A 22,647-nucleotide genomic window follows, 5' to 3' on the forward strand; every position below is an offset into this window, starting at 1 on the left:
CTACAGGACTCAAACTTCTGAATCATAAAGTTAAAAACTTGGTTGTAGGTCATTTAAATTACTTATGTCAAGTAATTTTAAAAGTCTATATGTTCAAATTTTTCAAAGTACAAAGGAGTTTAGAAATGTTGTATAAGGCTGATCTGGACCCAAATTAAAAGAAAGTCTGTCCTCTTGAAATCCAATTTAATACAGGAATTAAATTACTGGAAAAAATTTTTTTCCTGAAGATTATTTTCATTTTAGAAACAATGGTACAAAGGAAAAACACGCCTCTGACGACATACTGGCAGAGGGGAGAAATGGGAAAAGAGAACATCCCTTGATTTTTTTAATATACTTTAACATCAAAGTCAGAAAGAGTTATTTTTGAAAAAGAGGCAGAATTGGTCTTGAGCTGCTTCAGTCTATGTCTGAAGGTTTTACTGAAATTATGGTCCAGTCTTAGGAGAAAAATTCACAGAAAAGTCAGATTGTAGATTTTGAGAAGGAAACTCTGAGGTGATGATTTTCTCCAAGGTCATGGTTATGAAGCTCAATGAGGGCCTGGATTGCTTCTTCCACAGATCCCAACTGAATGAGTGCCATTTTGCGATCTTTCCTAAAGTGGCAGAAGAAACAGAAAAAGTACACAGAATTAATTTTGCCTACAAACCTCTTCCCCAACCCTAGAAGATTTCATTAAATTACCATAAACATTTGCAAATCATGTTAATGTATTTTTTAAAAGAATGGACTTACTGGAAGAATTTAAAAGCCTTCACTGAACATCCAGCTTCTGTGAAAAGATTCTTCAGGTCATCTACTGTAACAGAGGGGCTGTGAAAACATCATCACAGAGAGAGTCAACTATCTTATCCCTAATTTTCAAATGAAGCAAAGATTAACTCCTGACATCATTAGGTCTCTAGAATACCTCACATTACAAAGACCATAAAGCCACGCAATGAAGATATCATTTGCAAGTGCCTTTAAAGATCTTCAAGGTTGGGCTTCCCCGACGGCTTAGTGGTGAAAAATCTGCCTGCAATGAAGAAGATGAGACTTGGGTTTGATCCCTGGGTCGGGAAGATCCCCTGGAGGAGGAAAGAGCAAACCACTCTAGTATTCTTGCCTGGAAAATCCAATGGACAGAGGAGCCTGTTGGGTTTTCCATAGAGTCGCAAAAAAAAAAAAAAAGATGTTCAAGATTGATGCATGCATGTCTTCAGACAATGGAATTTTGTTTCAATTCTTTTGCATAAGACATGGGCAGTATCTAAAGAACAAGATAATCTTTTTATATTTACTCTTTCAATGGGATTATTACCCATAAGGCTTTAGTACCTAACTAGTACTTTCAATGGAGAAGGCAATGGCACCCCACTCCAGTACTCTTGCCTGGAAAATCCCATGGATGGAGGAGCCTGGTAGGCTGCAGTCCATGGTGTTGCTAAGAGTCAGACACGACTGAGCGACTTCACTTTGACTTTTCAATTTCATGCATTGGAGAAGGAAATGGCAACCCACTTTAGTATTCTTGCCTAGAGAATCCCAGGGATGGGGGAGCCTGGTGGACTGCCGTCTATGGGGTTGCAGAGTCGGACACGACTGAAGCGACTTAGCAGCAGTACTTCCAAGCCCCTTCCCTAGCTCTGATTTGTCTTCTATAGTCCACTATTAGTCCAGTATCTTTTCAATTACTTTCAGGATAATTACAAACGTGTATATGTGCCAATCATTACACTTGCCTCCTAGTATTTATACCCTTTGGGTACTCCTCTCCCATACAGAATAAAGATGTCCTCTGTAACCCTCAGGGTATTATAGAAATGACGCGTGCCTTCTGAGGCTGAGAGACACTGTGATTTCCACCTTGCCACTTCTGGAATGATTAGCTCAGGAAGAAACCAGCTGCCTTTTCATGAAGACAGCCAAGTAGCCCTACCACAGGTCCTTGTGGCAAGGAACTGACTAAGCATATGAGGGAGCCACTCTGGAAGTGGACTCTAGCCCCATTACAGCCTTCAGATGCTATTTTGTGGGAGACTTAGCCAAAACCTAAGCCACTTGTGGATTCCTGACTCACAGTAACAGTTTGAGACAAAGAACATCTACTATTGTGTTAAGCTGTTAGGTTTTGGAGTGATCTGCTTACACACCAGTGGACAGCTAAGATGGTGGTCTACCACATGACAGTCCGCTGACTAAAAGCAGACTCTTCCTCATTTCACAACTGCCAGCAAGGATGGTCTTACAGAACAACAACTGGCTCTGCTAGCAGAGAGATCTGAATGCACATCCTATGGGCCATTCACCTGGTATGTCACTCCTGAGTAAGTTACTTAATCTGAGCCTCTCACTTTCAGTGTTAAAATGAAACTAACAACCTTTACTCCAAAGGTTATTATGGATAAACTGCTACAGACAGAACACAGAATGGTGGTTACCAAGGACAGGGCAGAGAGAAACAGAGAGATATTGTCTAATGGGTACAGAACTTCAATCTGAGATGATGACAAGGATTTACAGATGGATACAAGTGATAGTTGCACACTATGAAAGTATATAATGTGAGTCTACACTGAAACACACACTCCAAAATGGTTAAAATGGTTATGTATTTAACCACAATTTTAAAAAGAAGATTATGACGGAGATTAAATGAGGTAATGCATGTAAGACACCAGCACAGTGCCCAATACTTGGTAGATGGTTAAAAAATACATTAACATACTTTCTTTCTCCTACCTACATGCCCAGTGTAGGCTGCAACCTGAGACCACCTCCTGGATAAATGTCCTTAAGAGGGAGCCTGCTTTAGTCTTTAAATATGTTGCCTCACTCGCTCATTCTGTAGTAATGAGGTGCTAAATTTCTAGATGCACATAATTGAGATTTTTTTCCTAAAGCGACTCCTCCTGTTGCCTGGAAGGCATAAGGCTTGAGCCACTGCCCAATTCAGATGCAAAGTTTCTCCATGTGCCTAATTGGAGACTAGTGAGGAGTCTGGGCATTCAACGGTATTTTAAATGATTATTTTCTGTTCCTATTCAATGGCCATTCTCATTTTCAGAAATGTCTCAGAACTGTAGGCTCTTCCATTCCCTTTTAACTTTTCATACACATGCTCGCATACAACTATACCCCCCAACTTTTACCCTTTCTTTCCAAAGCTATTCTCCTCCATGTTATATAAAACTGTCATCTTTTTTGGTCAAGGATTTCACAAATTAAAACTGGGATTTCCTGTTTTACATTTCTTAGGCTTTGATGACCACACCGTCTCTATTCTAAACAATTCAGCTTTGTCGTATTGGCTCAAAAGCAGCCATAGCTAATACATAAATCAATAAATGTGGCTGTGTTCCCTGAAACTTTTCTCATGGAAGGTGAAATTTTATGTAATTTTCTCAAATCATGAAACATTATTCTTGTGTTTTTCCCCAACCACTTAACATGTAAAAGCTAGTCTTAGCTCATGGGCCTTACAGGTGGATTTGGCCCATGGGCTGTAGTCTGTCATGTCAGTCTCTAAGCTAGATGATGGCTAAAGAACAAGTCTGCTACAACACTGGTTACTACAGACTGGTTGTAAGAAAATAATTTCTAGCTTTTAGATATATATGTGGCTTGTAGGTTAAAAAACAGAGAATTCAGTTTTACCAAATTCCTGCGTGCATGCTCAGTTGCCTCTGACTCTTTGTAACCCCATGGGCTGTAGACCACCAGGCTTCTCTGTCCACGGCATTTTCCAGGCAAGAATACTGCAGAAGGTTGCCATTTCCTACTCCAGGGGATATTTCCAACCCAGGGGTTGAACTTATGTCTCCTGTGCCTCCTGCACTGGCAGGCAGATTCTTTACCACTGAGCCACCTGGGAAGCTTACCAAATTCTTAAAAACATAAATTATTTGATTTTGCTATGCTGGTTGCTGAAGGGTCTTTTCTTCTATGGAACGATGAATAAGTATGTACCAATGGAATATCTCTGCATAAATGTAATTTTGCCCTTCCCTGTTTGGAAAGAAAAATTTTAAACACTGCTACCTTTACTTTTGGAGTGTAAGTTTAGATAAACTTCTTAAGACATGATGGCAAATAAATCATCTGACATAAATTAGTGAATTTCTACTACTACGTTAATAATTTCAGTTATCTCCCCAAACCATATACTCTAGATTATTTATCACTGAAATGAATAGTAACAAATTAAGATACATACGGGATGTTGGAAAGATGCAGAGTAGCTGATGGGGGAAAAATATTCTGGAAGTTTTTAGAGCCAGGTTTTTTAAAGCGATGCAAAGGACTATTGCTAAAATCCTTAGTCAGACCTTGGTCTTCTTGTCCCTCTCGAGGAAGCTGAACTGCTTGATGCTTGGACAGTGTAGCACGAAGCACTTTCCCATAAAGTCTTTGACCGCTCAGATGGTTCATTGCTGGTGCATAACAAGAAAATAAGGAAATTCTGGATATTAAGGTAGAGTCTCTGTAAAACTATCATAATTCTTTTTATTTAGTCATTTAAAATTATATTATCAGTTTGAGGGCTTAAACAGTTTTAAATTTAAGAACTCTTATATATGAAAAAATATTAAATGAGTTGATTTTACCATAATGAAAAGCAATACAACAAAAAATACCTATTTTCCTAGCAGAATGCTAAAACATTTCAGAATGCCTGAAATATAACATAAGCTCAGGAAGTGGCTACTGAATAAATTAATCTCAAGTAAAGCTTTTTAAAATAAAAGTCTGACTAGTAATATTTCAGCAGCCACTATAATAATGAAGGGTGAAATAGCAAAATGACACTTTCTTATACTATCATTATGAACTTTTAAGCAACAGTTCTAGAAAACTTAACAGGAAAACAAGCAAACAAATGAAAGAAAACAAGTCATGTTTATTAGTTTAAAGCTAATGGAAAAATCCTAGAGTCAAAGCTCTAAACATCAATGATATGTTCAAACAGATAAATGCACTTCAAAGAGTTTTAAACATTTTTAAATCTTAAAATGTAAGCAGATCCAAATAATACTGCAGACACTGACATAAAGAGGAACTTTTTCTACTTAAGCTGTAAGTTTACTTCATAGGAAAATTCACATACAAAAGGAGCATATAATATGCACATATAATAATGACTATTACTAATCACTAGTACCTAGTTGAGCTTGATTTGCATCTGCCATCTGAACCAGGGCATTTTCTTTCTTATTAAACATTATCTTCACTCGATGTACATCACCATATACTCCTAATTAAAAAGACAAAATAGTTTTTTAGTGTTGACTGTATAGTGTTCAATTAATCCCTTCACGTGGATGTCTCATAAATACTTCAAATTTAATATATTCCAAACCGACTCATCTCCCCTTTCTGTCCCCTCCTGTGCTCACTAACTCTCTTGATAAACAGTATCATCATGCATGTATTTGCTCTGGTCAGACACCTGGGAGTCATCTTTTGACCTACTCCTTTCCTTAAGTTCTTACATCCTATCAACTACCAGTACTCATTGATTCTATGGCCTAAAAAGCTCACATTTGTCCACTTTTCCCATCCTCCCTACCATCGAAGCAATTATCACTATGTGACAACTGGACAATCACAACAACCTCACAAACTGATCTCATTACATCTAATTTTTCTACACTGTGTTCCCCAAAGTGGGTCCCACATCCCAAAAAGCAGGCAAAACGATTCACTGGGGTGTGGGACAATAATGAAAGTGAAAGCCGCTTAGTTGTGCCCGACTCTTCGTAACCCTATGGACCACACAGTCCATGGAATTCTCCAGGCCAGAATACCGGAGTGGGTAGTCGATCTACTCTCCAGTGGGTCTTCCCGAACCAGGAAATCAAACCAGGGTCTCCCGTATTGTAGGTGGATTCTTTATCGACTGAACTATCAGCGAAGCCCGAGAGGATAATAAACTGTTATTTATCCTGATTTGTTTATATAAACCTATATGAAAAACTACATTTTACTAATTTTCATCATATAGAAGAAATTATAGGTGGAAACTTTCTACAATGTGAAGGACATTTGCTCATTTTTTTCCATTTAGTGTGCTAAAATATTTTGCAGTTCATATGGAACAGGGTATCACCAATATCGTAAAAATAAGATCCTTAAACAGTAGCACCGTTACCATACTGTGTAACAGGATGAGAGAATGACTAGGACAACCTTCAGGGCACACAAAGGAGAACTGGTTATCTATGGGCAAGCCCCTACAAGCAACTAAACTGAGAGATAAACAGTAGCTAAAAAAAATATGTTTATATATGTAAATGTCCCAAATTTGCTGTCCTTTTCAGAAATGACAAGTGGCTGAAATATTGTTGCTCAGTCGCTCAGTAGTGTCCAACTCTTTGCACTCCATGGACTGCAGCACACCAGGCTTCCCTGTCCCTCCTGGCCAAAATAAATAGCCTTTAAAAAATAACATACAATTTGTATTTCAAGCTGAGGGTGACTTTTTCTAAATTAGTGAGAAATTAACTATTTTTGGAAAGAAATGTGCTCTGGCTACTAAAGAGACATATGAAAATTTAGCATGAACACATGATTTTGCTACTGATAATCACATAAATGTATTATGAATAGAAACTATTATAGAAACTGCACCTGAGTATGAAGTATCTCTGTGGGGTGACAGAGATGTTCTCAAATTGAACTCTGGTGATGGCTGCACAACTCTGTACACTGACTAAAAATCGCTTAGTTGTATACCTAAGTTAGTGAACTGTATGGCTGTAAATTATATCTGAAAGACACTGTTAAAAAAACCTATTATCCACTCAAAAAATTTGAAACAATTTCTCATTCTATTAAAAATTTTTCCAAATGAAGATTATTAGTGAGCTTTAGCCCCATTATTCTAATATAATAGATTTCAAAATCAACCAATTTAACCAAAGGAAACATGGAACTTTTTCCAAGTAAAATACATCAAAATTTAGTGGATTAGACTAAAAAACTAGTATCTTAATCAGTACAGCAACAATGCAACACTTTCATTCATACCACATTTTTATATTTTTCAATTAAAATGTTTTCTTGGCCATGTCACGTGACTTGCAGGAGCTCAGTTACCCAACCAGAGACTGGACCCAGAACCTAGCAGTGAAGTACTGAGTCCTAACCACTGGACTGCCAGGGAATTTCCCTGTGTATCCTTATGGGGTAGCTTTTTCAGTTACGACAACCATCAAGTAAAAAAATAAAGTGAATTTAGAATCAGATTTTGGAATACTGATTCAAAGTGAAAAAGGTTTTTGAAAGTAATGAAGCATATTAAATCTTATTTCTCACTAAATGTTAACAATATTTTTATTTAAAAAACTTTCATTAATAAAAATCTTTAAAATATTAAACATTGCTTACTTCATGGTTCTTGTATTTCTGTTTGTAACATAAAACTATACATAAAGAGTACAGTAAAAGATTGATGAAATTTATGATTAATTAATCATGTATAGACTAGGAGTACATGTTAAATTTTTTTTTTTTAACTGAGAGAGGTACACTATTAAAAAGTCTAGGGATTATTTTTAAAATCTGAATCTTATTATGGATTCCAATTGTTCTTAGGTTAAAAACCAAGCTCCTTAATATAGTTTACAAAGCTCTTAATGGCCTTGTCCCCTATTCGTCTGTCCAGCTTCAACAAGTCTCTCCCTTATACTCTCCACTGAGTTTCCTTCATTTCCATGTTCCAAGAGCTCTGTCTCTCACTGCTAGTATCTGTGAATGGACATTTGCCCTCCCTTTCTGCCTGGGTGATGTAACACTTCCTCATTTCTCACAAGTTAGCTTAACTATCATTTCTCTGTACATCATCTTTGATTCCCTCAGCAAGGTTAGGTCTTCCAGCTGTATGTTCTTATTACAATCTGTTTCCCTTTTTATAAAACTTTGTTGTATCTATAATGACTTAACAAATGTTCCTTGTTATTCTATCCTCAAACACACTAATTGGCACACAGCAGTAGTATTACTGAATGATGCAATGGGCTCAATTCACATCATAGCTAAAAAAAAAAAAACAAAACCAGCAATGCAAAAGAAATTACTTACCAAATAGTATAAAAAGTCCATGTGGTGTGATAAGCTGTTTGAAAAGGAGAACACAAAATATAAGGGTCTCATTAACTAAAAATTTTTTAAAAGTTTACTTGTAAAAACGAGAGTTGACTGTGTTTAAAGTGTTGCTTTTCTACATGCTTCTTTATATATACTAGTGATGAACTTTAACACAAATTCTTAAACATTTCCATTTGAATTCAACTAAAAGTCAGAAGCTACAGTATTTCCTCCTGAAAGACTTTTTACATATGATACTTTCCAACTCACATCAGGATTAAGATTGGTGACAAGCAGAACGGAATTTCCTGGCATACCACCAGCCCCGGGAATGGCAATCCTTCCAGTGACAGCGGAGGAGGTGATTGCAAGGGGACCGAGCGCTCCGGGACCTAGTCCAGCTGGGACTGACAGACCTTTATGAAACAGCAGAAGCATTTTGTATTCTAGTTATCTGGAGAATTATAACACTTGATGCAACGTAAGAAAACAAATGAAAGCAAAAGCAAAAATAGAGAAGAAAATGTTTCAAAGCTACCATAAGGATAACAAAGGTCAATCCAGACTCGGGGGGTAGAGTTCCTCATTTGTTGACAGTATGATCCTTAATACTCTATTATTTATATAACACTTTGCAGACCAACCAAATTCACCAGTCTTAAAGCCATGAGCTTTTTTACAAGGGTCTATAACTACCAGTATCCCTTCTATTTCTTGTAATAGATATATTCCAATACATTTCCCTAAAGCAGATGAATTTTCATATTGACTTCTACCATTAAATCATATATATATGTGTGTGTGTGTTTACATATATACATTCTAAAAGCCCTTCAGCAGAAGTCACATATTTGCAAGCTAGGTAGTAATGCATGTTCTAAAATTGGATTGTGGTAATAATGGCTGTACATCTCTGTAAATTTATTAAAAATCACTGAGGTGTACATCTAAAACAGGTAAATTGTATACATGTATTCTGCATGGGGAAAAAAACATTTTGTAACCTTGTAAAAATTATTACCATCAACAACAAATTTATGGAATTCAATATTCTTTTGGAGCAAGAATTTTCAGAGCTCTCTATTCCCCTAGATACTGCAGAAGCTACTGAAAGCCCTGTAATACTAGAATATTGACACTACATACAATACATAACACACTACACTTCCTCACAAGGTCCAACTATTTGTATTCTCAGCTTAAAAACTACATAAGATAAAATGCCAAGTTGATGTAAAATGAGCCAATTCTTTAATGTATTGATTCTTTAAGTTCAAAATTCCTTATAATAGAGTCTGGCCACTTTATCACAAATCATGTGTGTGCATATATCCCCCTATTACACCTGGAAAGCCTTATCAACTCAGGAGCCCTCTTTATGCATTTTTTTTCTCTTTCTTAACATCTACTACAGTGTTTTATAGATACAGCATGTCAAAAAAATACCTAAAATAAAGGAAACCATGTATCACTACCTCCAAATGTGTAACTCTTGGGAGCTTCAAATACGTAAACACAATGTATAATGCCTTCATTTTCATGAGATAGATAAGAGCACTCACTAATTAAACATATGTTAAAATGTCTTAAAACCACCAAAAATCCTAAAACTTGAATAAATCTCAACCTTTTAAATCACTCTTTCTTTTTAGTTAACTTCATCCTCTCTCCTGAATAGAAGAGTTACAATTCTCAGACTTAGAAAGGGAGGATACTAAGATCATTGTCAGAACGTAGCTACGCTGCAGCTTAAAACAGTTACATTCACAGATCAGCTGGAAGCTATAAAGGTAATATGTAGACTAGACTTAACACTGCATCACTCTTCCAATCACCAACCTCAAGTATTTTCTTTAAGCACAAAACCATAAAGTATTTTTTCTTATTATCAAATTCATTTTGTTTATTATTTGGAAGAGTCAGAGTCATTATCAAAGTATTAACGGATTGTTCTCTCTCTTATTTTCATTAGCTAAAGAAAAAAATGTGTATACATGTACTTTTTTTCTGAAATAAAATAGCATGCATATCCTCTATAGTAAACTTCCAAATCCATTAATTTTTTTAAAAAAAGTACTTACAGATAAAATAGTCAATGTTTATTAATTCAAATGTTTGCTGTCTGCATAATAAGTACTGAATGCCATTAAAGTCAGTAAGGACACAAAGATAAGTAAGACAGCAGTCTGTTTAACATGTAATTGAGCTGCTTATCAGCAAGCAGCTCCGCTATTTTATATCATAACCAAAGAGACAAACCTAAGGTTATTTAATATAGTCAACCTATAGTTATCTGTGCCAATGGCAAGTATGTATGATGCAGAACAGATAACAGAATTTTAGTGCTGGGAATGAAACCAGAGAGAATTATTTATAAACACAAGGAAGCTGTACAATCGTCTATTGTCCATGAGCCACTTCCATGATTGACACACGTAATGCTTTTTTGGTAAATCCTTCAAACATGCTCATATCTTTCATTCTGATAAGTTCTAGAATATATAAATCATCATTAAGAAATCATTTCAACTTTAACTTTAAAAAAGTCACCTGTAGCTTGAGGAAATCCAATAGCGGGGGCAAAGCCAGCAGCCCCTGCATATGGTGAGGAAATGATTCCTGGTGCACCTAATGGGGAAAAGAAGCTGAAATAAATACACTACCTTCTAAAAAGATGGTTATCAACACAATAAAATGGCCATATGAGGGTATATTGTTGACAGAGAGATTCTATCATGGAGTAAAGATTTGTCCAACAAACAGATGATCCTTGTTGTGTTGTATAAGAGCCTCTGCCACTTCCAGAGGCTAATCCCTTTCAACTGGGTTCAAGGTTCAAGACTACAGATAGAATGGTATTAATATTTCATTCTGAGTTATTAGTTTGCTACTTAGTTTTAGTTTATCTGGTTTTGTTATTTAGGCTGATATTCCTGACCTTATTTAGAGCACTGTTTCTATGTAAATATCATCAAATATTCACTAAACTATACTGTACTGCTGGGGTACTGTGCTGATAAAAAGAAATATGAAATAAAAATCTTTGCCTTTGAGAGGATTTATAAACTAAAATTATGAATTACAGAAGATTCACATGCTGAGGATCTAGAGGTTTAAATACAAATATACTGCAAGTGGTCTAAGAAGAAGGGATTGCCAAGGATCTCTGGGACTGTTTGAAGGCTTCTCAGCAAGTAAAACTTGAGCTGGACATTAAGTGAAAAGCAGTGCTCCAAAATCACTGCAGATGGTGACTGCAGCCATGAAATTAAAAGACGCTTACTCCTTGGAAGAAAAGTTATGACCAACCTAGACAGCATATTCAAAAGCAGAGACATTACTTTGCCAACAAAGGTCTGTCTAGTCAAGGCTATGGTTTTTCCAGGGGTCATGTATGGATGTGAGAGTTGGACTGTGAAGAAGGCTGAGCGCCGAAGAATTGATGCTTTTGAACTGTGGTGTTGGAGAAGACTTTTGAGTTTCCCTTGGACTGCAAGGAGATCCAACCAGTCCATTCTGAAGGAGATCAGCCCTGTAATTTCTTTGGAAGGAATGATGCTAAAGCTGAAACTCTAGTACTCTGGCCACCTCATGCGAAGAGTTGACTCACTGGTAAAGACTCTGATGCTGGGAGGGACTGGGGGCAGGAGAAGGGGACGACAGAGGATGAGATGGCTGGATGGCATCACTGACTCTATGGACGTGAGTTTGAGTGAACTCCGGGAGTTGGTGATGGGCAGGTAGGCCTGGCGTGCTGCGATTCATGGGGTCACAAAGAGTCGGATGCAACTGAGCGACTGAACTGAACTGAGTGCTTAGTGTGTACCAGATGCCAAACAAAGGCTGATATTCCTTCTCCATTTAGAAGCCTGGCGACTGGGCACCATCAACAAATACATGAGTTAGCTCTAAACGGTGGAATCATTATTACTAAGAAAACAATTTGAGTTAGGACAAATTAAGGTCAAGGTGATACTAAGACATTCAAATGGCAATGCCATAAGTGGAAATGAGGGGGTAAACTCAGAATTTCCAACTATTACAAGATACAGATTTGTAAATCATCTATATAGAAATAAATATAAAAGCCATATGAAGAAGAACTCCACTAAAAAGGGCACAAGATAAGAAATGAAGAAAGCTAAAAAGAGAGCCTGGGAGTATCAGCACACTTAGGTGGAAGAGGAGCATTCTAAGGAAAAGAGACAGAGAGAACAGCCTCAGAAAACAAAACAAAGAATCATAGTCCCTCAGGATCCAGAGATGGGATTTCAGGGAGAGGGGTTCAATAAAAGTCAGGGAGAGTGAGAAACATAAACTGGAAGCGATAGTTCTAGAGCAATAGCGAGAAGCTAGATTGTATGATTCAAAGGGAGGGATTTGTTTTTTTTTTTAATGATAGGGTGATATGCATATTTATAGCAAGTATGTAGGCTGAGTTTTCCAGAGGAGTTAAAAGATCACGTACGTTTATTCTCTTCATTAAAGAGAATTATTTAACAGAATTTGTTAAATATGTGCTATGATTTATTAAAATAATTCAAGAAAACATAATCATAAAGAGACTTCAGGGACAGAGCTAGCAGAGATAACTGACAATAAATGAAGACACAAAAATGAGAACTGACAAGAGTGATGAAATAAGAGAAATATCACTGAAAGCACATTAGGAGGCAAGCACCCCTCTGGCACTAAGGAAGCACTGAATAATGCATACAAGAACCTCTGCCCTTGCTAACCTTATATTTAAGTAGGCTGAAGCTCATACGTAAAATGATTCATTTTCGTAACAAATAACTATTTTAAGGCATAGAGGGAGACTTACCAGAGACACTTCAATATGGATATGAGTTATTATGAAAATTTACACTGAAAGTTAAATGAAAGAAGAAATATGGTTGCCAAGTATTCACTTGACCCTTCCATCTAACTCTGGCTAGTTATGTGACTTGCAGTGTCTCCTGCAGAACATACATCTGTATGGAACACGACTGCATTCAATCACATGACAGGAACATACAGACAGTCATGACACAGACTGCTATACAGAAGCGTTCAAAAGCATTATGGGTTTACACTAGCTCTCTGATTTTTTTCACCCTCTGCCACGAGAATGCCACGTCTCAAATGGAGTGACACCTTTGGCCTGGACCCTTGATCAAAAAGACATGTGAGGGAAGTTTGCAAAAGTTGATTCACAGTTGTTTAGGTGTCAGTTATGTGAGAGGAATAAACATTAATTACTGTAAGTCACAGATTTGTCAGAAAGGCAAGGGAGGTACTTTTAAAACAAAACAAGTCTAATACAAGTGGTTATGGGGGGAGGTGGTATGAGGCAGAAGATATGCAGTAGGTTTGAGAGAAATGAGGAACATTTTTGATATAAACTCTCACTGAACCTTCAACAGCAATAAATGAAAGAACTGGCAAACTGTTCCAGGGCCAAATTTTAAATAACTGTTTCCAAGTACAAGAACATTTGTTAATATTTGACAAAAGAAACATTTGTAAAGTTTCCATAAATCTACATTCCTCAAGTAAGCAGGAACAGAAACATTTTAGCAAATTAACCTATTAGACATTGGTTTACACAAACTTTAAAGGAAAAGGTTTAAGATTTGAATAGCTATATCACAGGTATTTTACATTTGGAAAATGTATTACCAATAGCAAATAAGGTAATATAAATAGATAACATTTTTATCTATGAAATCAGGTTATCAGTGTTTTAGTGTTTCTCAGTGCTATTATTTATAGTAGCAAACCCTAAAGAAACAAGCTTAATGTCTAAATTGGAGGATTATTATATAAATTATGAGTCACTAGACAAAATGCAAAGATATTTGAAACATTACAAACAATATATATTATGGAAAAAAGGTCCAATTATTGTTTTTTAAAAATGTGGATATAGTAGCAGACTAAATAATAAAGACCAACCTTGTGGCAGATATGTCCAATGAACAGTAAAAAGATCTTAAAAAAGAAAAAAAAAAAAAACCTAATGGCTAGCATGATGATTAAGAGTAACCCAGCTAAAAACCTAACTCTATCAAACAGCTTTGGTTTTATCATCCTCATGCCTAATGGACAAGATGCAAATCCCAAGGACAGCCCAAGAGGAAGGAAGTCAACAGGAGACCTCCATGACATTAATGCCACAGAATAAGCCTAAAATAACCCATCCCATTACCTACTCCTCCTGCCTTCAGAAGACTACAAGGAAAAGCTCACTTTGCGTCTAACAGAGACAAAAAAAAGTTCCTGAAAAGGTCTAGCCAAAAGTAAGCTCTCATGCAAATTTGCAGTCTAAATTCACATTTCTCAGGAATTCAAGGGAAAATTAACAAAATGATGGATTTAGACTGAAATGGTTCCAGACACAGATCCTTTGATATTGCAAACAAGTAATTTCTTTCTGGAGGAACATACCATCTTGAGACTAAGAAGTCTCACAAGTTATTTCCCAAGTAAGTGAATAACTCAAAAAGAAGAAAGTAGAAAAATAAATATCTAATTGCAGAAAAATAACTGCAAAGACTTCACACATTGGAATTATCAGATGAGGATTCTAAATGGTATGTTTGGAAAAATAAAAGCTATGCTGAAAAGTATCTACAAGGCAGATGATACTTAAAAAAAGAATAAAATTTCTAGAAATAAAAAGCACAGTTGCTGAAATTTAAAATTATCAGACAAGTTTAACAACAGATTAGACAAAAGGTGAAGAGACCATTAATAAAATGAAAGACCCTAAGGAATTATTCAGGATGAAGCTCGGAGAGATAAAGGAAAAAACACGACAGAAAGTTTGAGATACTCAGAACAGAGTAAGAGAATTTAACAAGTCTAGTCAAAATCCCAAAAACTAAGAAAAGAAACAGTCTGAAGATGGCATATGTGAAAAGATCACTTTTAGGACCAGTGAGACAACACTCCACCAAATCAAGATGCTGCTCAAGGGTATGAAGTCATATATTACAGTAATTTTAATTTCCATTTTGCTGATGACTAGGGATGCTGAGCATCTTTTCATGTGTTTATTGCCACTCATATACCATCTTTTGTAAAATATTTTTTTCAAATCTTTTGCCCATTTTTAATGATTTGCTTTCTTAGTATTGAACTGGGAATTCCCTGTATACCCTGATATAACTAATTTGTTTTCTTTAAGTCTATAAGCTTGCCTTTCGGTTTTCTTGATGGTATCTTTCAAGCCACAGAACTTTTAAAATGTTGCTGTACATACAATACATAAATTATTTCCTTTTATGGTTTGTGCTTTTTGTGGTTTATCTAAGAAACGTTTGCATATCCCAAGGTTGCAAAGATTTTCGCGTAGTGATTTTTAAGATTTATTTATTTATTTATTGGTTTTGTTTCGGCCATGTCACACTGCATAGCATGTGGGATTCCAATTCCCTGACCAGGGATTAAACTCGTGTCCCCTGCAGTGGAAGCACACTGAGCCTTAGCTGCTAGACCACCAGGGAAGTCCCCCTTCCTATGTTTTATTCTAGGAGTTTTTTAGGTTTAAGTTTACAGACAGGTCTAAGCTCCATTTCAAGTCTATCTGTCGGTATGGTGTGAGATACTAATCAAAATTTATTTTTCCAATATGGATATCCACCTGTCCAAAAACTACTTATTGGAAGATTCTCCTTTATTGAATTTTTACACTGGCAATTTTGCTCAAAATCAGCTCATCCTATACATGTGGGTGGATTTTAGACTCTATATGCTTCTCTACTGATTTATATATCTATCTTTTCAACACTGTCAAAGTGGTTTGATTACTGTACTTTATGTTAAGTCTCGCATTTATTTCCTTTCACTCTTCTAGATACTTTTCCATTTCTAAGTAAATTTTAGAAGTTCAATGCATCTTACTAAAGTAAAGAGAAAGAAATTAGAATATTTAGAGAAAGAAGAGTTAACCAAAGTTGAATATAAATTCAAGAAACAACAACACTGCATTTGTATATTAGCAACACTATGAAAACCAAATGATGGCTAAAATTTACACTGCATCATTCTAAGCTCTTATGTACATTAGCACATATAATATTCATCACAACTCTTTTAAGTATTATTATTATGTTCATCTCACATATAAAAAGACAAAAGTACAGAGCAGTTAAGCAATTTGCCCAAAATTACACAGATCAAAAAGACTGGTTGAGAATTAGAATCTAAAAAGTATAGCTCTTAGGAATAACTGTAACAAAACATATGTAAACATACTTTTATAGGAAAAGTCATCAAACTTTACTCAAAGACATTAAAGAATATACAAATGGAGAGGTGCACAGTGTTCAAAATCTGGAAGACTCTATTGTGAAGACATCAACTGTCTTCTAGGTGATTTATAAAGTCAATATAATCTAATCGAAACCCTAAGAGTGCTTTTTTCCCCCTCTTGAAAAGCTGATCCTAAAATTTCTAAGTGTAAATGGTCAAGAAATGCCAAGATACTCTTGAAGAGTAAGAAACTTAACTCTGTCAGACACTGAGACTTGTGGTCATGACAAAAATAATAAACAGACCATTGGAGCAATGCCCAGAAAACTACTTATGCAAATATTAATCTCTAGTTAATGGTATGTGTTAACAATTCTGAAACTTTTTGTGTATTATAGGATTGAGCAAATGGGTAAATATGATGAGGCTAATGGAAAACTAGATTTCTCATTCCTGAAGAAAGGAATCACAATATGAAAAAAAGGGTGCTCAATTAGAATCGGAAGTATCAGTTAAATTGGAAGCATCAGTGCTCAATTAGAACCGGAAGTATCAAAAAAAAAAAGAATTGGAAGTAACAGTGTTTTTTTAAAAACACACAGAGAAGTATATTTATGAAGTACACATACACATCCACTTAAAGTTTCTAGAAGCAATGATACCCTATTATCAATGAGAATATATAATGCCTTAATACTGATTTGCAAATACTATTTTCCACTAAAAGGAACCAGGGCTCACTGGAGAAATGGCTGACTACAGTGCTAAGGCAGGGAAAGTAAAAAAGAATTGACACATCTTCTGCCAGAAAGTAATGAAGTGTGCGTACGATGGTGAGGACATGTCAAAAGGCCACAGAAACGTGTATGAAAGGGCTCCCACTGGCCAAATCTGGGATAGTTTGAACATAAAATGGAAAACAATACTATGAAATTACTGCCATAGAATAAGAATTTACAAGTCCATATTAATGTGAAAAAATAAATAGAATGAATAGTAAATAAGTCATACAGAGCTAATGCACAGTATAATGAACATAGACAGTAATAGTAAAATTATGCAATGGGATAGATATCACACCAGCAATCATACTACACTATGTAAATACAAAGTAGCACATTATAAACCTTAAATCACATAAATGTAGTAAAAATGAATGAATGAATGGAGTGGTAAAAAAAAAAAAGTCCTTTATAATAAAATCCCAGCTACTAAATCAGGAGGAAAGATAAAATTAGCAAATCACCAACACAGCAACAACCATTACGGTGACAACTATTTTAGGCAATGGATATTAAAGCTGAGGTGAGAAGGACTTCCCTGGAGGTCCAGTGGTTAAGACTTCGTCTTCCAATGCAAGCAAGTTCAGTCCCTGATTGGGAAGCTAAGAACCCACATGCCTCATGTCCAAAAATCCAAAGCATAAAACGGAAGCAATATTGTAACTATCAATAAAAACTTTAAAAATGGATCACATCAAATAAAAATCTTTAAAAACAAACAACTAAAGGGTGAAAAGTTGTAAGAAACAGGCTGTTTATATAGTCTCAACATATCCTCCCTACAAAAAAGTATTTTTAATTACAAAGAGAAAAACAGTAAGACAACTGGAAGAAACCACCTTAAGTGATCAAAGAAAGTTAACATCACCACGAATAGGATAAACTGGCAGCATTCCTGATGTAATGAAATGAGAAAGACACAACATTATTTCAGCCAAAAACCCAGACATGCATATTGGGATACATTCTACTAAATACTCAACCCTGAACTCTTCAAAAATTTAAAGGTCATAAAAGACAAAGAATGAGGAAATGTTCCAAATTAAAGGCCTCCATGAGACATGACAAATATATTAGCCTGATACTGGTGTGGATCCCTACTAGAAAAACATTTTCTTATAAAGAACATTATTTTCAGAACTGGCAAAATTTTTAAAAGGTCTATGGATTAGATAATGGTATTGTTAATTTTCTGATTTTGTTATTTACATAAGAATGTCCTTGTTCTTAGAAAATACACAATGAGTATTTAGAAGGGACATCATGCCTGCAACTTATTATTATTATTTTTTACTGTAACTTATTTTCCAATGACTCAGAGGAAGAAAAAAATACCACACACACAGAGACACACATAAAGCGAGATGATAAAGTAAATGTGGTGTGATGTTAATCATCAGAGAATCTGAAGGATATGGGGGATTCTTTCAACTATTTCTGCAACTTGAAATACTGCAATAAAAAGTTACTAAAATACTATACACTTCAGAATTTTTAAGTGTTTATATTTATAATGTCAAAGTAATAAAGGATTTTTTTAAACATGACACAAAAACACAGACATAAAGGATATGGCAAGTAAATCTGGCCATATAAAAATACCATGAAGAGAATGAACCAAAAAGCCAAAACTGATAGAAACTATTTGCAACACATAAAACCAACAAAAAGACTAGTGTCTTGGATATTAAAAGAATTCCTACAAATAAGAAATGACAAGAAACTAAACATAAAAATGGGCTAAGGAATTAACAGAAAATTCATAAAGAAGAATGGCCAACAAACGTAAGTTTAACTTCACTGATAATTGGGAAAATTTCAAAGCAGCACTGTTCATAATGGCCTCAAACTAAAATAACCCAAATGTCTATCAATAGTAGCATAGATAAACCAACTATAATATATTCATACAGTGGAAATCTATATACTTGACAGTGTTGTAAATGGATAAGCAAGAGCCACATATGTGAACATAGATGAATCAAAAAGGAAAACAGTGTGATTCCATTTAAATAAACTTCTAAATATAGGAGAAAAATCTCTAGCACTTAGGGCTGCATAATGAGAAGTAAAAAACCAAAACCAAACCACAGGAGAAAAGCAAAAAAGCAAAAGCAGGACTACCCTCAAAAATTTGAGACTACAGTTATATTGGAGCAGGGAGAATGGGAACACAATTAATGAGAGGGGTACAAATGGCACTTCTACAGTATGGGTATACACTTTATTTCTTAATCTGGGTAGTATGGATATTTAAAACTGTACTCAGGGGCTTCCTTGGTGGCTCAGTGGTAAAGAATCTGCCTGTCAATGCAGGAGGACCTTTGATATACGAAGGTCCCACATGTCATGGAACAACAGCCCGTGGCACACAACTACTGAGTCTGTGCTCTAGAGCTCAAGAGTCACAACTACTGAAGCCCATACACCAGAGATCATGCTCTGCAACAAGGGCATCCACCGCAACTGGAGAGCGGACTCCGGCGCGCTGCAACTAGAGGAAGACCCACACAGCAACGAAGATCCAGCACAGCCATAACCAACTAACTAAATGAAATTAGTAGAATAATGTTAAACATTTCATGAAAAAAAAAATTAAAAAACTATATTCACATATTTTTACAAGCTTTTCTATTAATATAATATAATATTATATTATATATTATCTCTAAAACAGATCAGGAAGACCCCAGAATGCTTACAACTTAGCTCTTAAGAACCTGAAAGGGTAATCTTTAAAGAAAGAACAGCTAGTTAAGTAAGGAACAGAGACGTGGAAATGTAGCTTTTTCAAAGCCAAGAGGAAAAAAAGGAGGGAATAGTGAACTATGTCAAATATTTGTGAGAGGCAGAGTAAACTTTCATACAACACCTAAAAGTATTGTTCTGTTTGATAAATTACTTATCTTAGAATGTACATACTATTTGCAATAAGACAAAGGACTTATTAACACAATAAGAAAGGATAGCAACAGTTTGATATTTTATATTCAGAAACCAAAATTCTTAATCGTATTTTTAAAATGTCCTCCTCCCACAATGCAGAACATTAATTACAGCAACAGTATGCATTTAATTACTGGAATACGTGCAGTCCTGCACTTGATAGCCAAGCTTTGGCAAACTTGAATGACAGCCCGTTTCTATCACCTGCTATTAAAATGCTAATTACAAAGACCTTGGGCTCTGTCAAGTTGTACATATGAGTAGAGGCTGATAACAAATACAGCCCCCTTCAGTATCTACAAGGGATTGGTTCCAGGACACTCCCAACTCCCAACCCTATAGATACCATCAAAATCCAAGGATGCTCAAGTCCCTTTATAAAACGGCACAGTATGTACATATGATCTCTGCACACCTCCTGTATACTTGAAATCATCTCTAAATTGCTTATAATACCTAATATGTTGTAAAGGAAAGGAAAGGAAAGTGAAGTCGCTCAGTCGTGTCCGACTCTTTGTGACCCCATGGACTGTAGCCTACCAGGCTCCTCTATCCATGAGATTTTCCAGGCAATAGTACTGGAGTGGATTGCCATTTCCTTCTCCAGAGGATCTTCCCAACCCAGGGATGGAACCCAGGTCTCCCACACTGTAGACAGACGCTTTACCGTCTGAGCCACGGTAAAGACAATGTAATGCTATGTAAATAGTTGCTGGTACAAGGCAAATTCAAGTTTTGCTTTTTGGAACTTTATGAAACTTTTTTCTTCTCTAAGTATTTTTGATCTGTGGTTTGTTGAATCCACAGATGCCAAACCTGTAGATATGGAAGGCCAAATGTATAAAACACAAAAACTTGGTTAGACTAAAACAGAAACTTTAACAATTCAGGGACACAAACTGAACAATCCATTTGACTTTTTCCAGTTATAAATAATAAGAAGCTTTTATTTTAAATTTACTGTTTTCTAGAAAATCTGGACAACTATTTGGCTAAGGATTCTTTTTTCTCACCTGTAAAATGAAGATAAACTAAATACCACTGAAAGTCTGAGTTAGTATTTTATGGTGTCATCTGGGAAAGAAAAATCAATCACGAAGGGTAATAAAATTTAATACCTTATCTAAATAATAAACCACATTTGAGTGCTGCAAAGCCAAAAAGTACATTAATCTAGTGATATATTCAACTAGGCTATTCACTACTTTTCCTTTTACATAAAGGTTTACTTCAAAAGTTTAGATTACTGAGACCTGATCTTAAACAAAAGAAGGAAGCTCTTCAAAGCAACATTAGCATGAATAATGCAGAAGATTGTATTTTTATTAGTGCAAAAATGCAATTTCACACAAACTTAGGGTAATAACGAAAAGTTCTGATGTTTAAAAAACAAAATCCTCTTCTTTGAATAAAGAAAGAACATACTACCAATTCAGGCCCTTGTTGTAAAATATCACTACTTTAAAAAGGAGAAGTATTTCTCTCAAGAGCACTTATGTGAATATTCTGCTGGCTATAAATCAACTTGTTTAAACCAATAGTAATATATGACTATTAAATCCAGACAAATGGTTGTATGGTTTATAAAGAATGAGCAATATTCTTTAATTAATGTTAGAAAATAAATTCAATTTTAGGTATCCACTTGTTTTTGACAACTAATAGAATCTACTAATATTAAGATTCAGTTAATGAACACATTTTTGTTCCATGAGTCTCCCTTTTCTCTAGAAATCCTGAAAGAATCCAAGAAGAAATCAGCTGACATATATGGATTAACAAATCAAACTTTTAACTTCAGAAAGCTTGTTCTATGACCCAAAACAGAACTACTCACCAAAAGCAGCAGCCATAGGGGGTTCAAGGGATGGCTGGCCATCACCAGTGGGAAGGTCTAAGCGAGTGAAGTCTCTGCTTTTGTCATTATTATATTTCACATTAAGGCTGGTGAGCTTGGAGAAGTCAATACGCAGAGTGCAGCATGCATTATAGATATTCTGGCCATCCAGAGCCTAAAGCACGTAAGAAAGGGACTGATGTTTTGCAAGACAACAATAAATCAAGTAGCCTCTACTTTGACAAAAAGTGGCAATCGGGCGTAAAGTAGAGAGGACTAAACTAAAAGCCAAAGAACTGTTTTTCCTTTTACCTTTATCACTAACTGTGTGAGCCTAAGAGAGAAAACGATAACTCTATTTCTCAGTTTTTTCTTCTGTAAAGTGATAATCTCTTATTTTATCTATGGTAAGATAAGTGGAAGAGGAGAAATGTATAAGCTTGAAAACCTATAACACATTATTGTACACTGTACTAATTATGATTATTTTAAAATGTTTAAATATATTTAAATTTAACATTTCATCTTAATTCGTATTAGTGTAGTTTATATAGGTTAAGATGATATAAAGTCTTTGTAAATGGTACTTGTCAGAACCACAATATGTGGAACAGTATCAACCACTTTTTTTTGTTGTTGTAAATTTATTTTCTTTGAGTAACAAGATTGAGGGAAGTTTTAAGTCAGAGCAGATACAAGATCAAAAATTAGCAATCTCTTCTTTCATAATGATAAAGATCTTCCGAAGGGATATTTATAGCTACT

The 22,647-nt window shown here is 35.4% G+C and overlaps 1 protein-coding gene across 2 annotated transcripts in view; it reads right to left on the reverse strand.

The window, feature by feature from the left end:
- Positions 1-295: 295 nt before the first annotated feature.
- The window catches only part of PTBP3 (polypyrimidine tract binding protein 3), an 86,262-nt gene continuing 63,910 nt past the window's right edge, over positions 296-22,647 (reverse strand). For both annotated transcript variants that reach the window (XM_052644482.1, XM_052644481.1), the window contains 8 exons: positions 21,883-22,057; positions 10,627-10,704; positions 8,347-8,492; positions 8,071-8,104; positions 5,150-5,242; positions 4,205-4,421; positions 742-819; positions 296-601 (listed from right to left, as the gene is read on the reverse strand). In XM_052644482.1, the coding sequence (XP_052500442.1) occupies positions 469-601; positions 742-819; positions 4,205-4,421; positions 5,150-5,242; positions 8,071-8,104; positions 8,347-8,492; positions 10,627-10,704; positions 21,883-22,057 (954 nt within the window). In that variant the 3' untranslated portion in view covers positions 296-468. The remainder of the gene's footprint in view (positions 602-741; positions 820-4,204; positions 4,422-5,149; positions 5,243-8,070; positions 8,105-8,346; positions 8,493-10,626; positions 10,705-21,882; positions 22,058-22,647) is intronic.

The sequence above is a fragment of the Budorcas taxicolor genome, chromosome 8 (assembly GCF_023091745.1).
Source record: "Budorcas taxicolor isolate Tak-1 chromosome 8, Takin1.1, whole genome shotgun sequence".
Lineage (NCBI taxonomy): Eukaryota > Metazoa > Chordata > Mammalia > Artiodactyla > Bovidae > Budorcas > Budorcas taxicolor.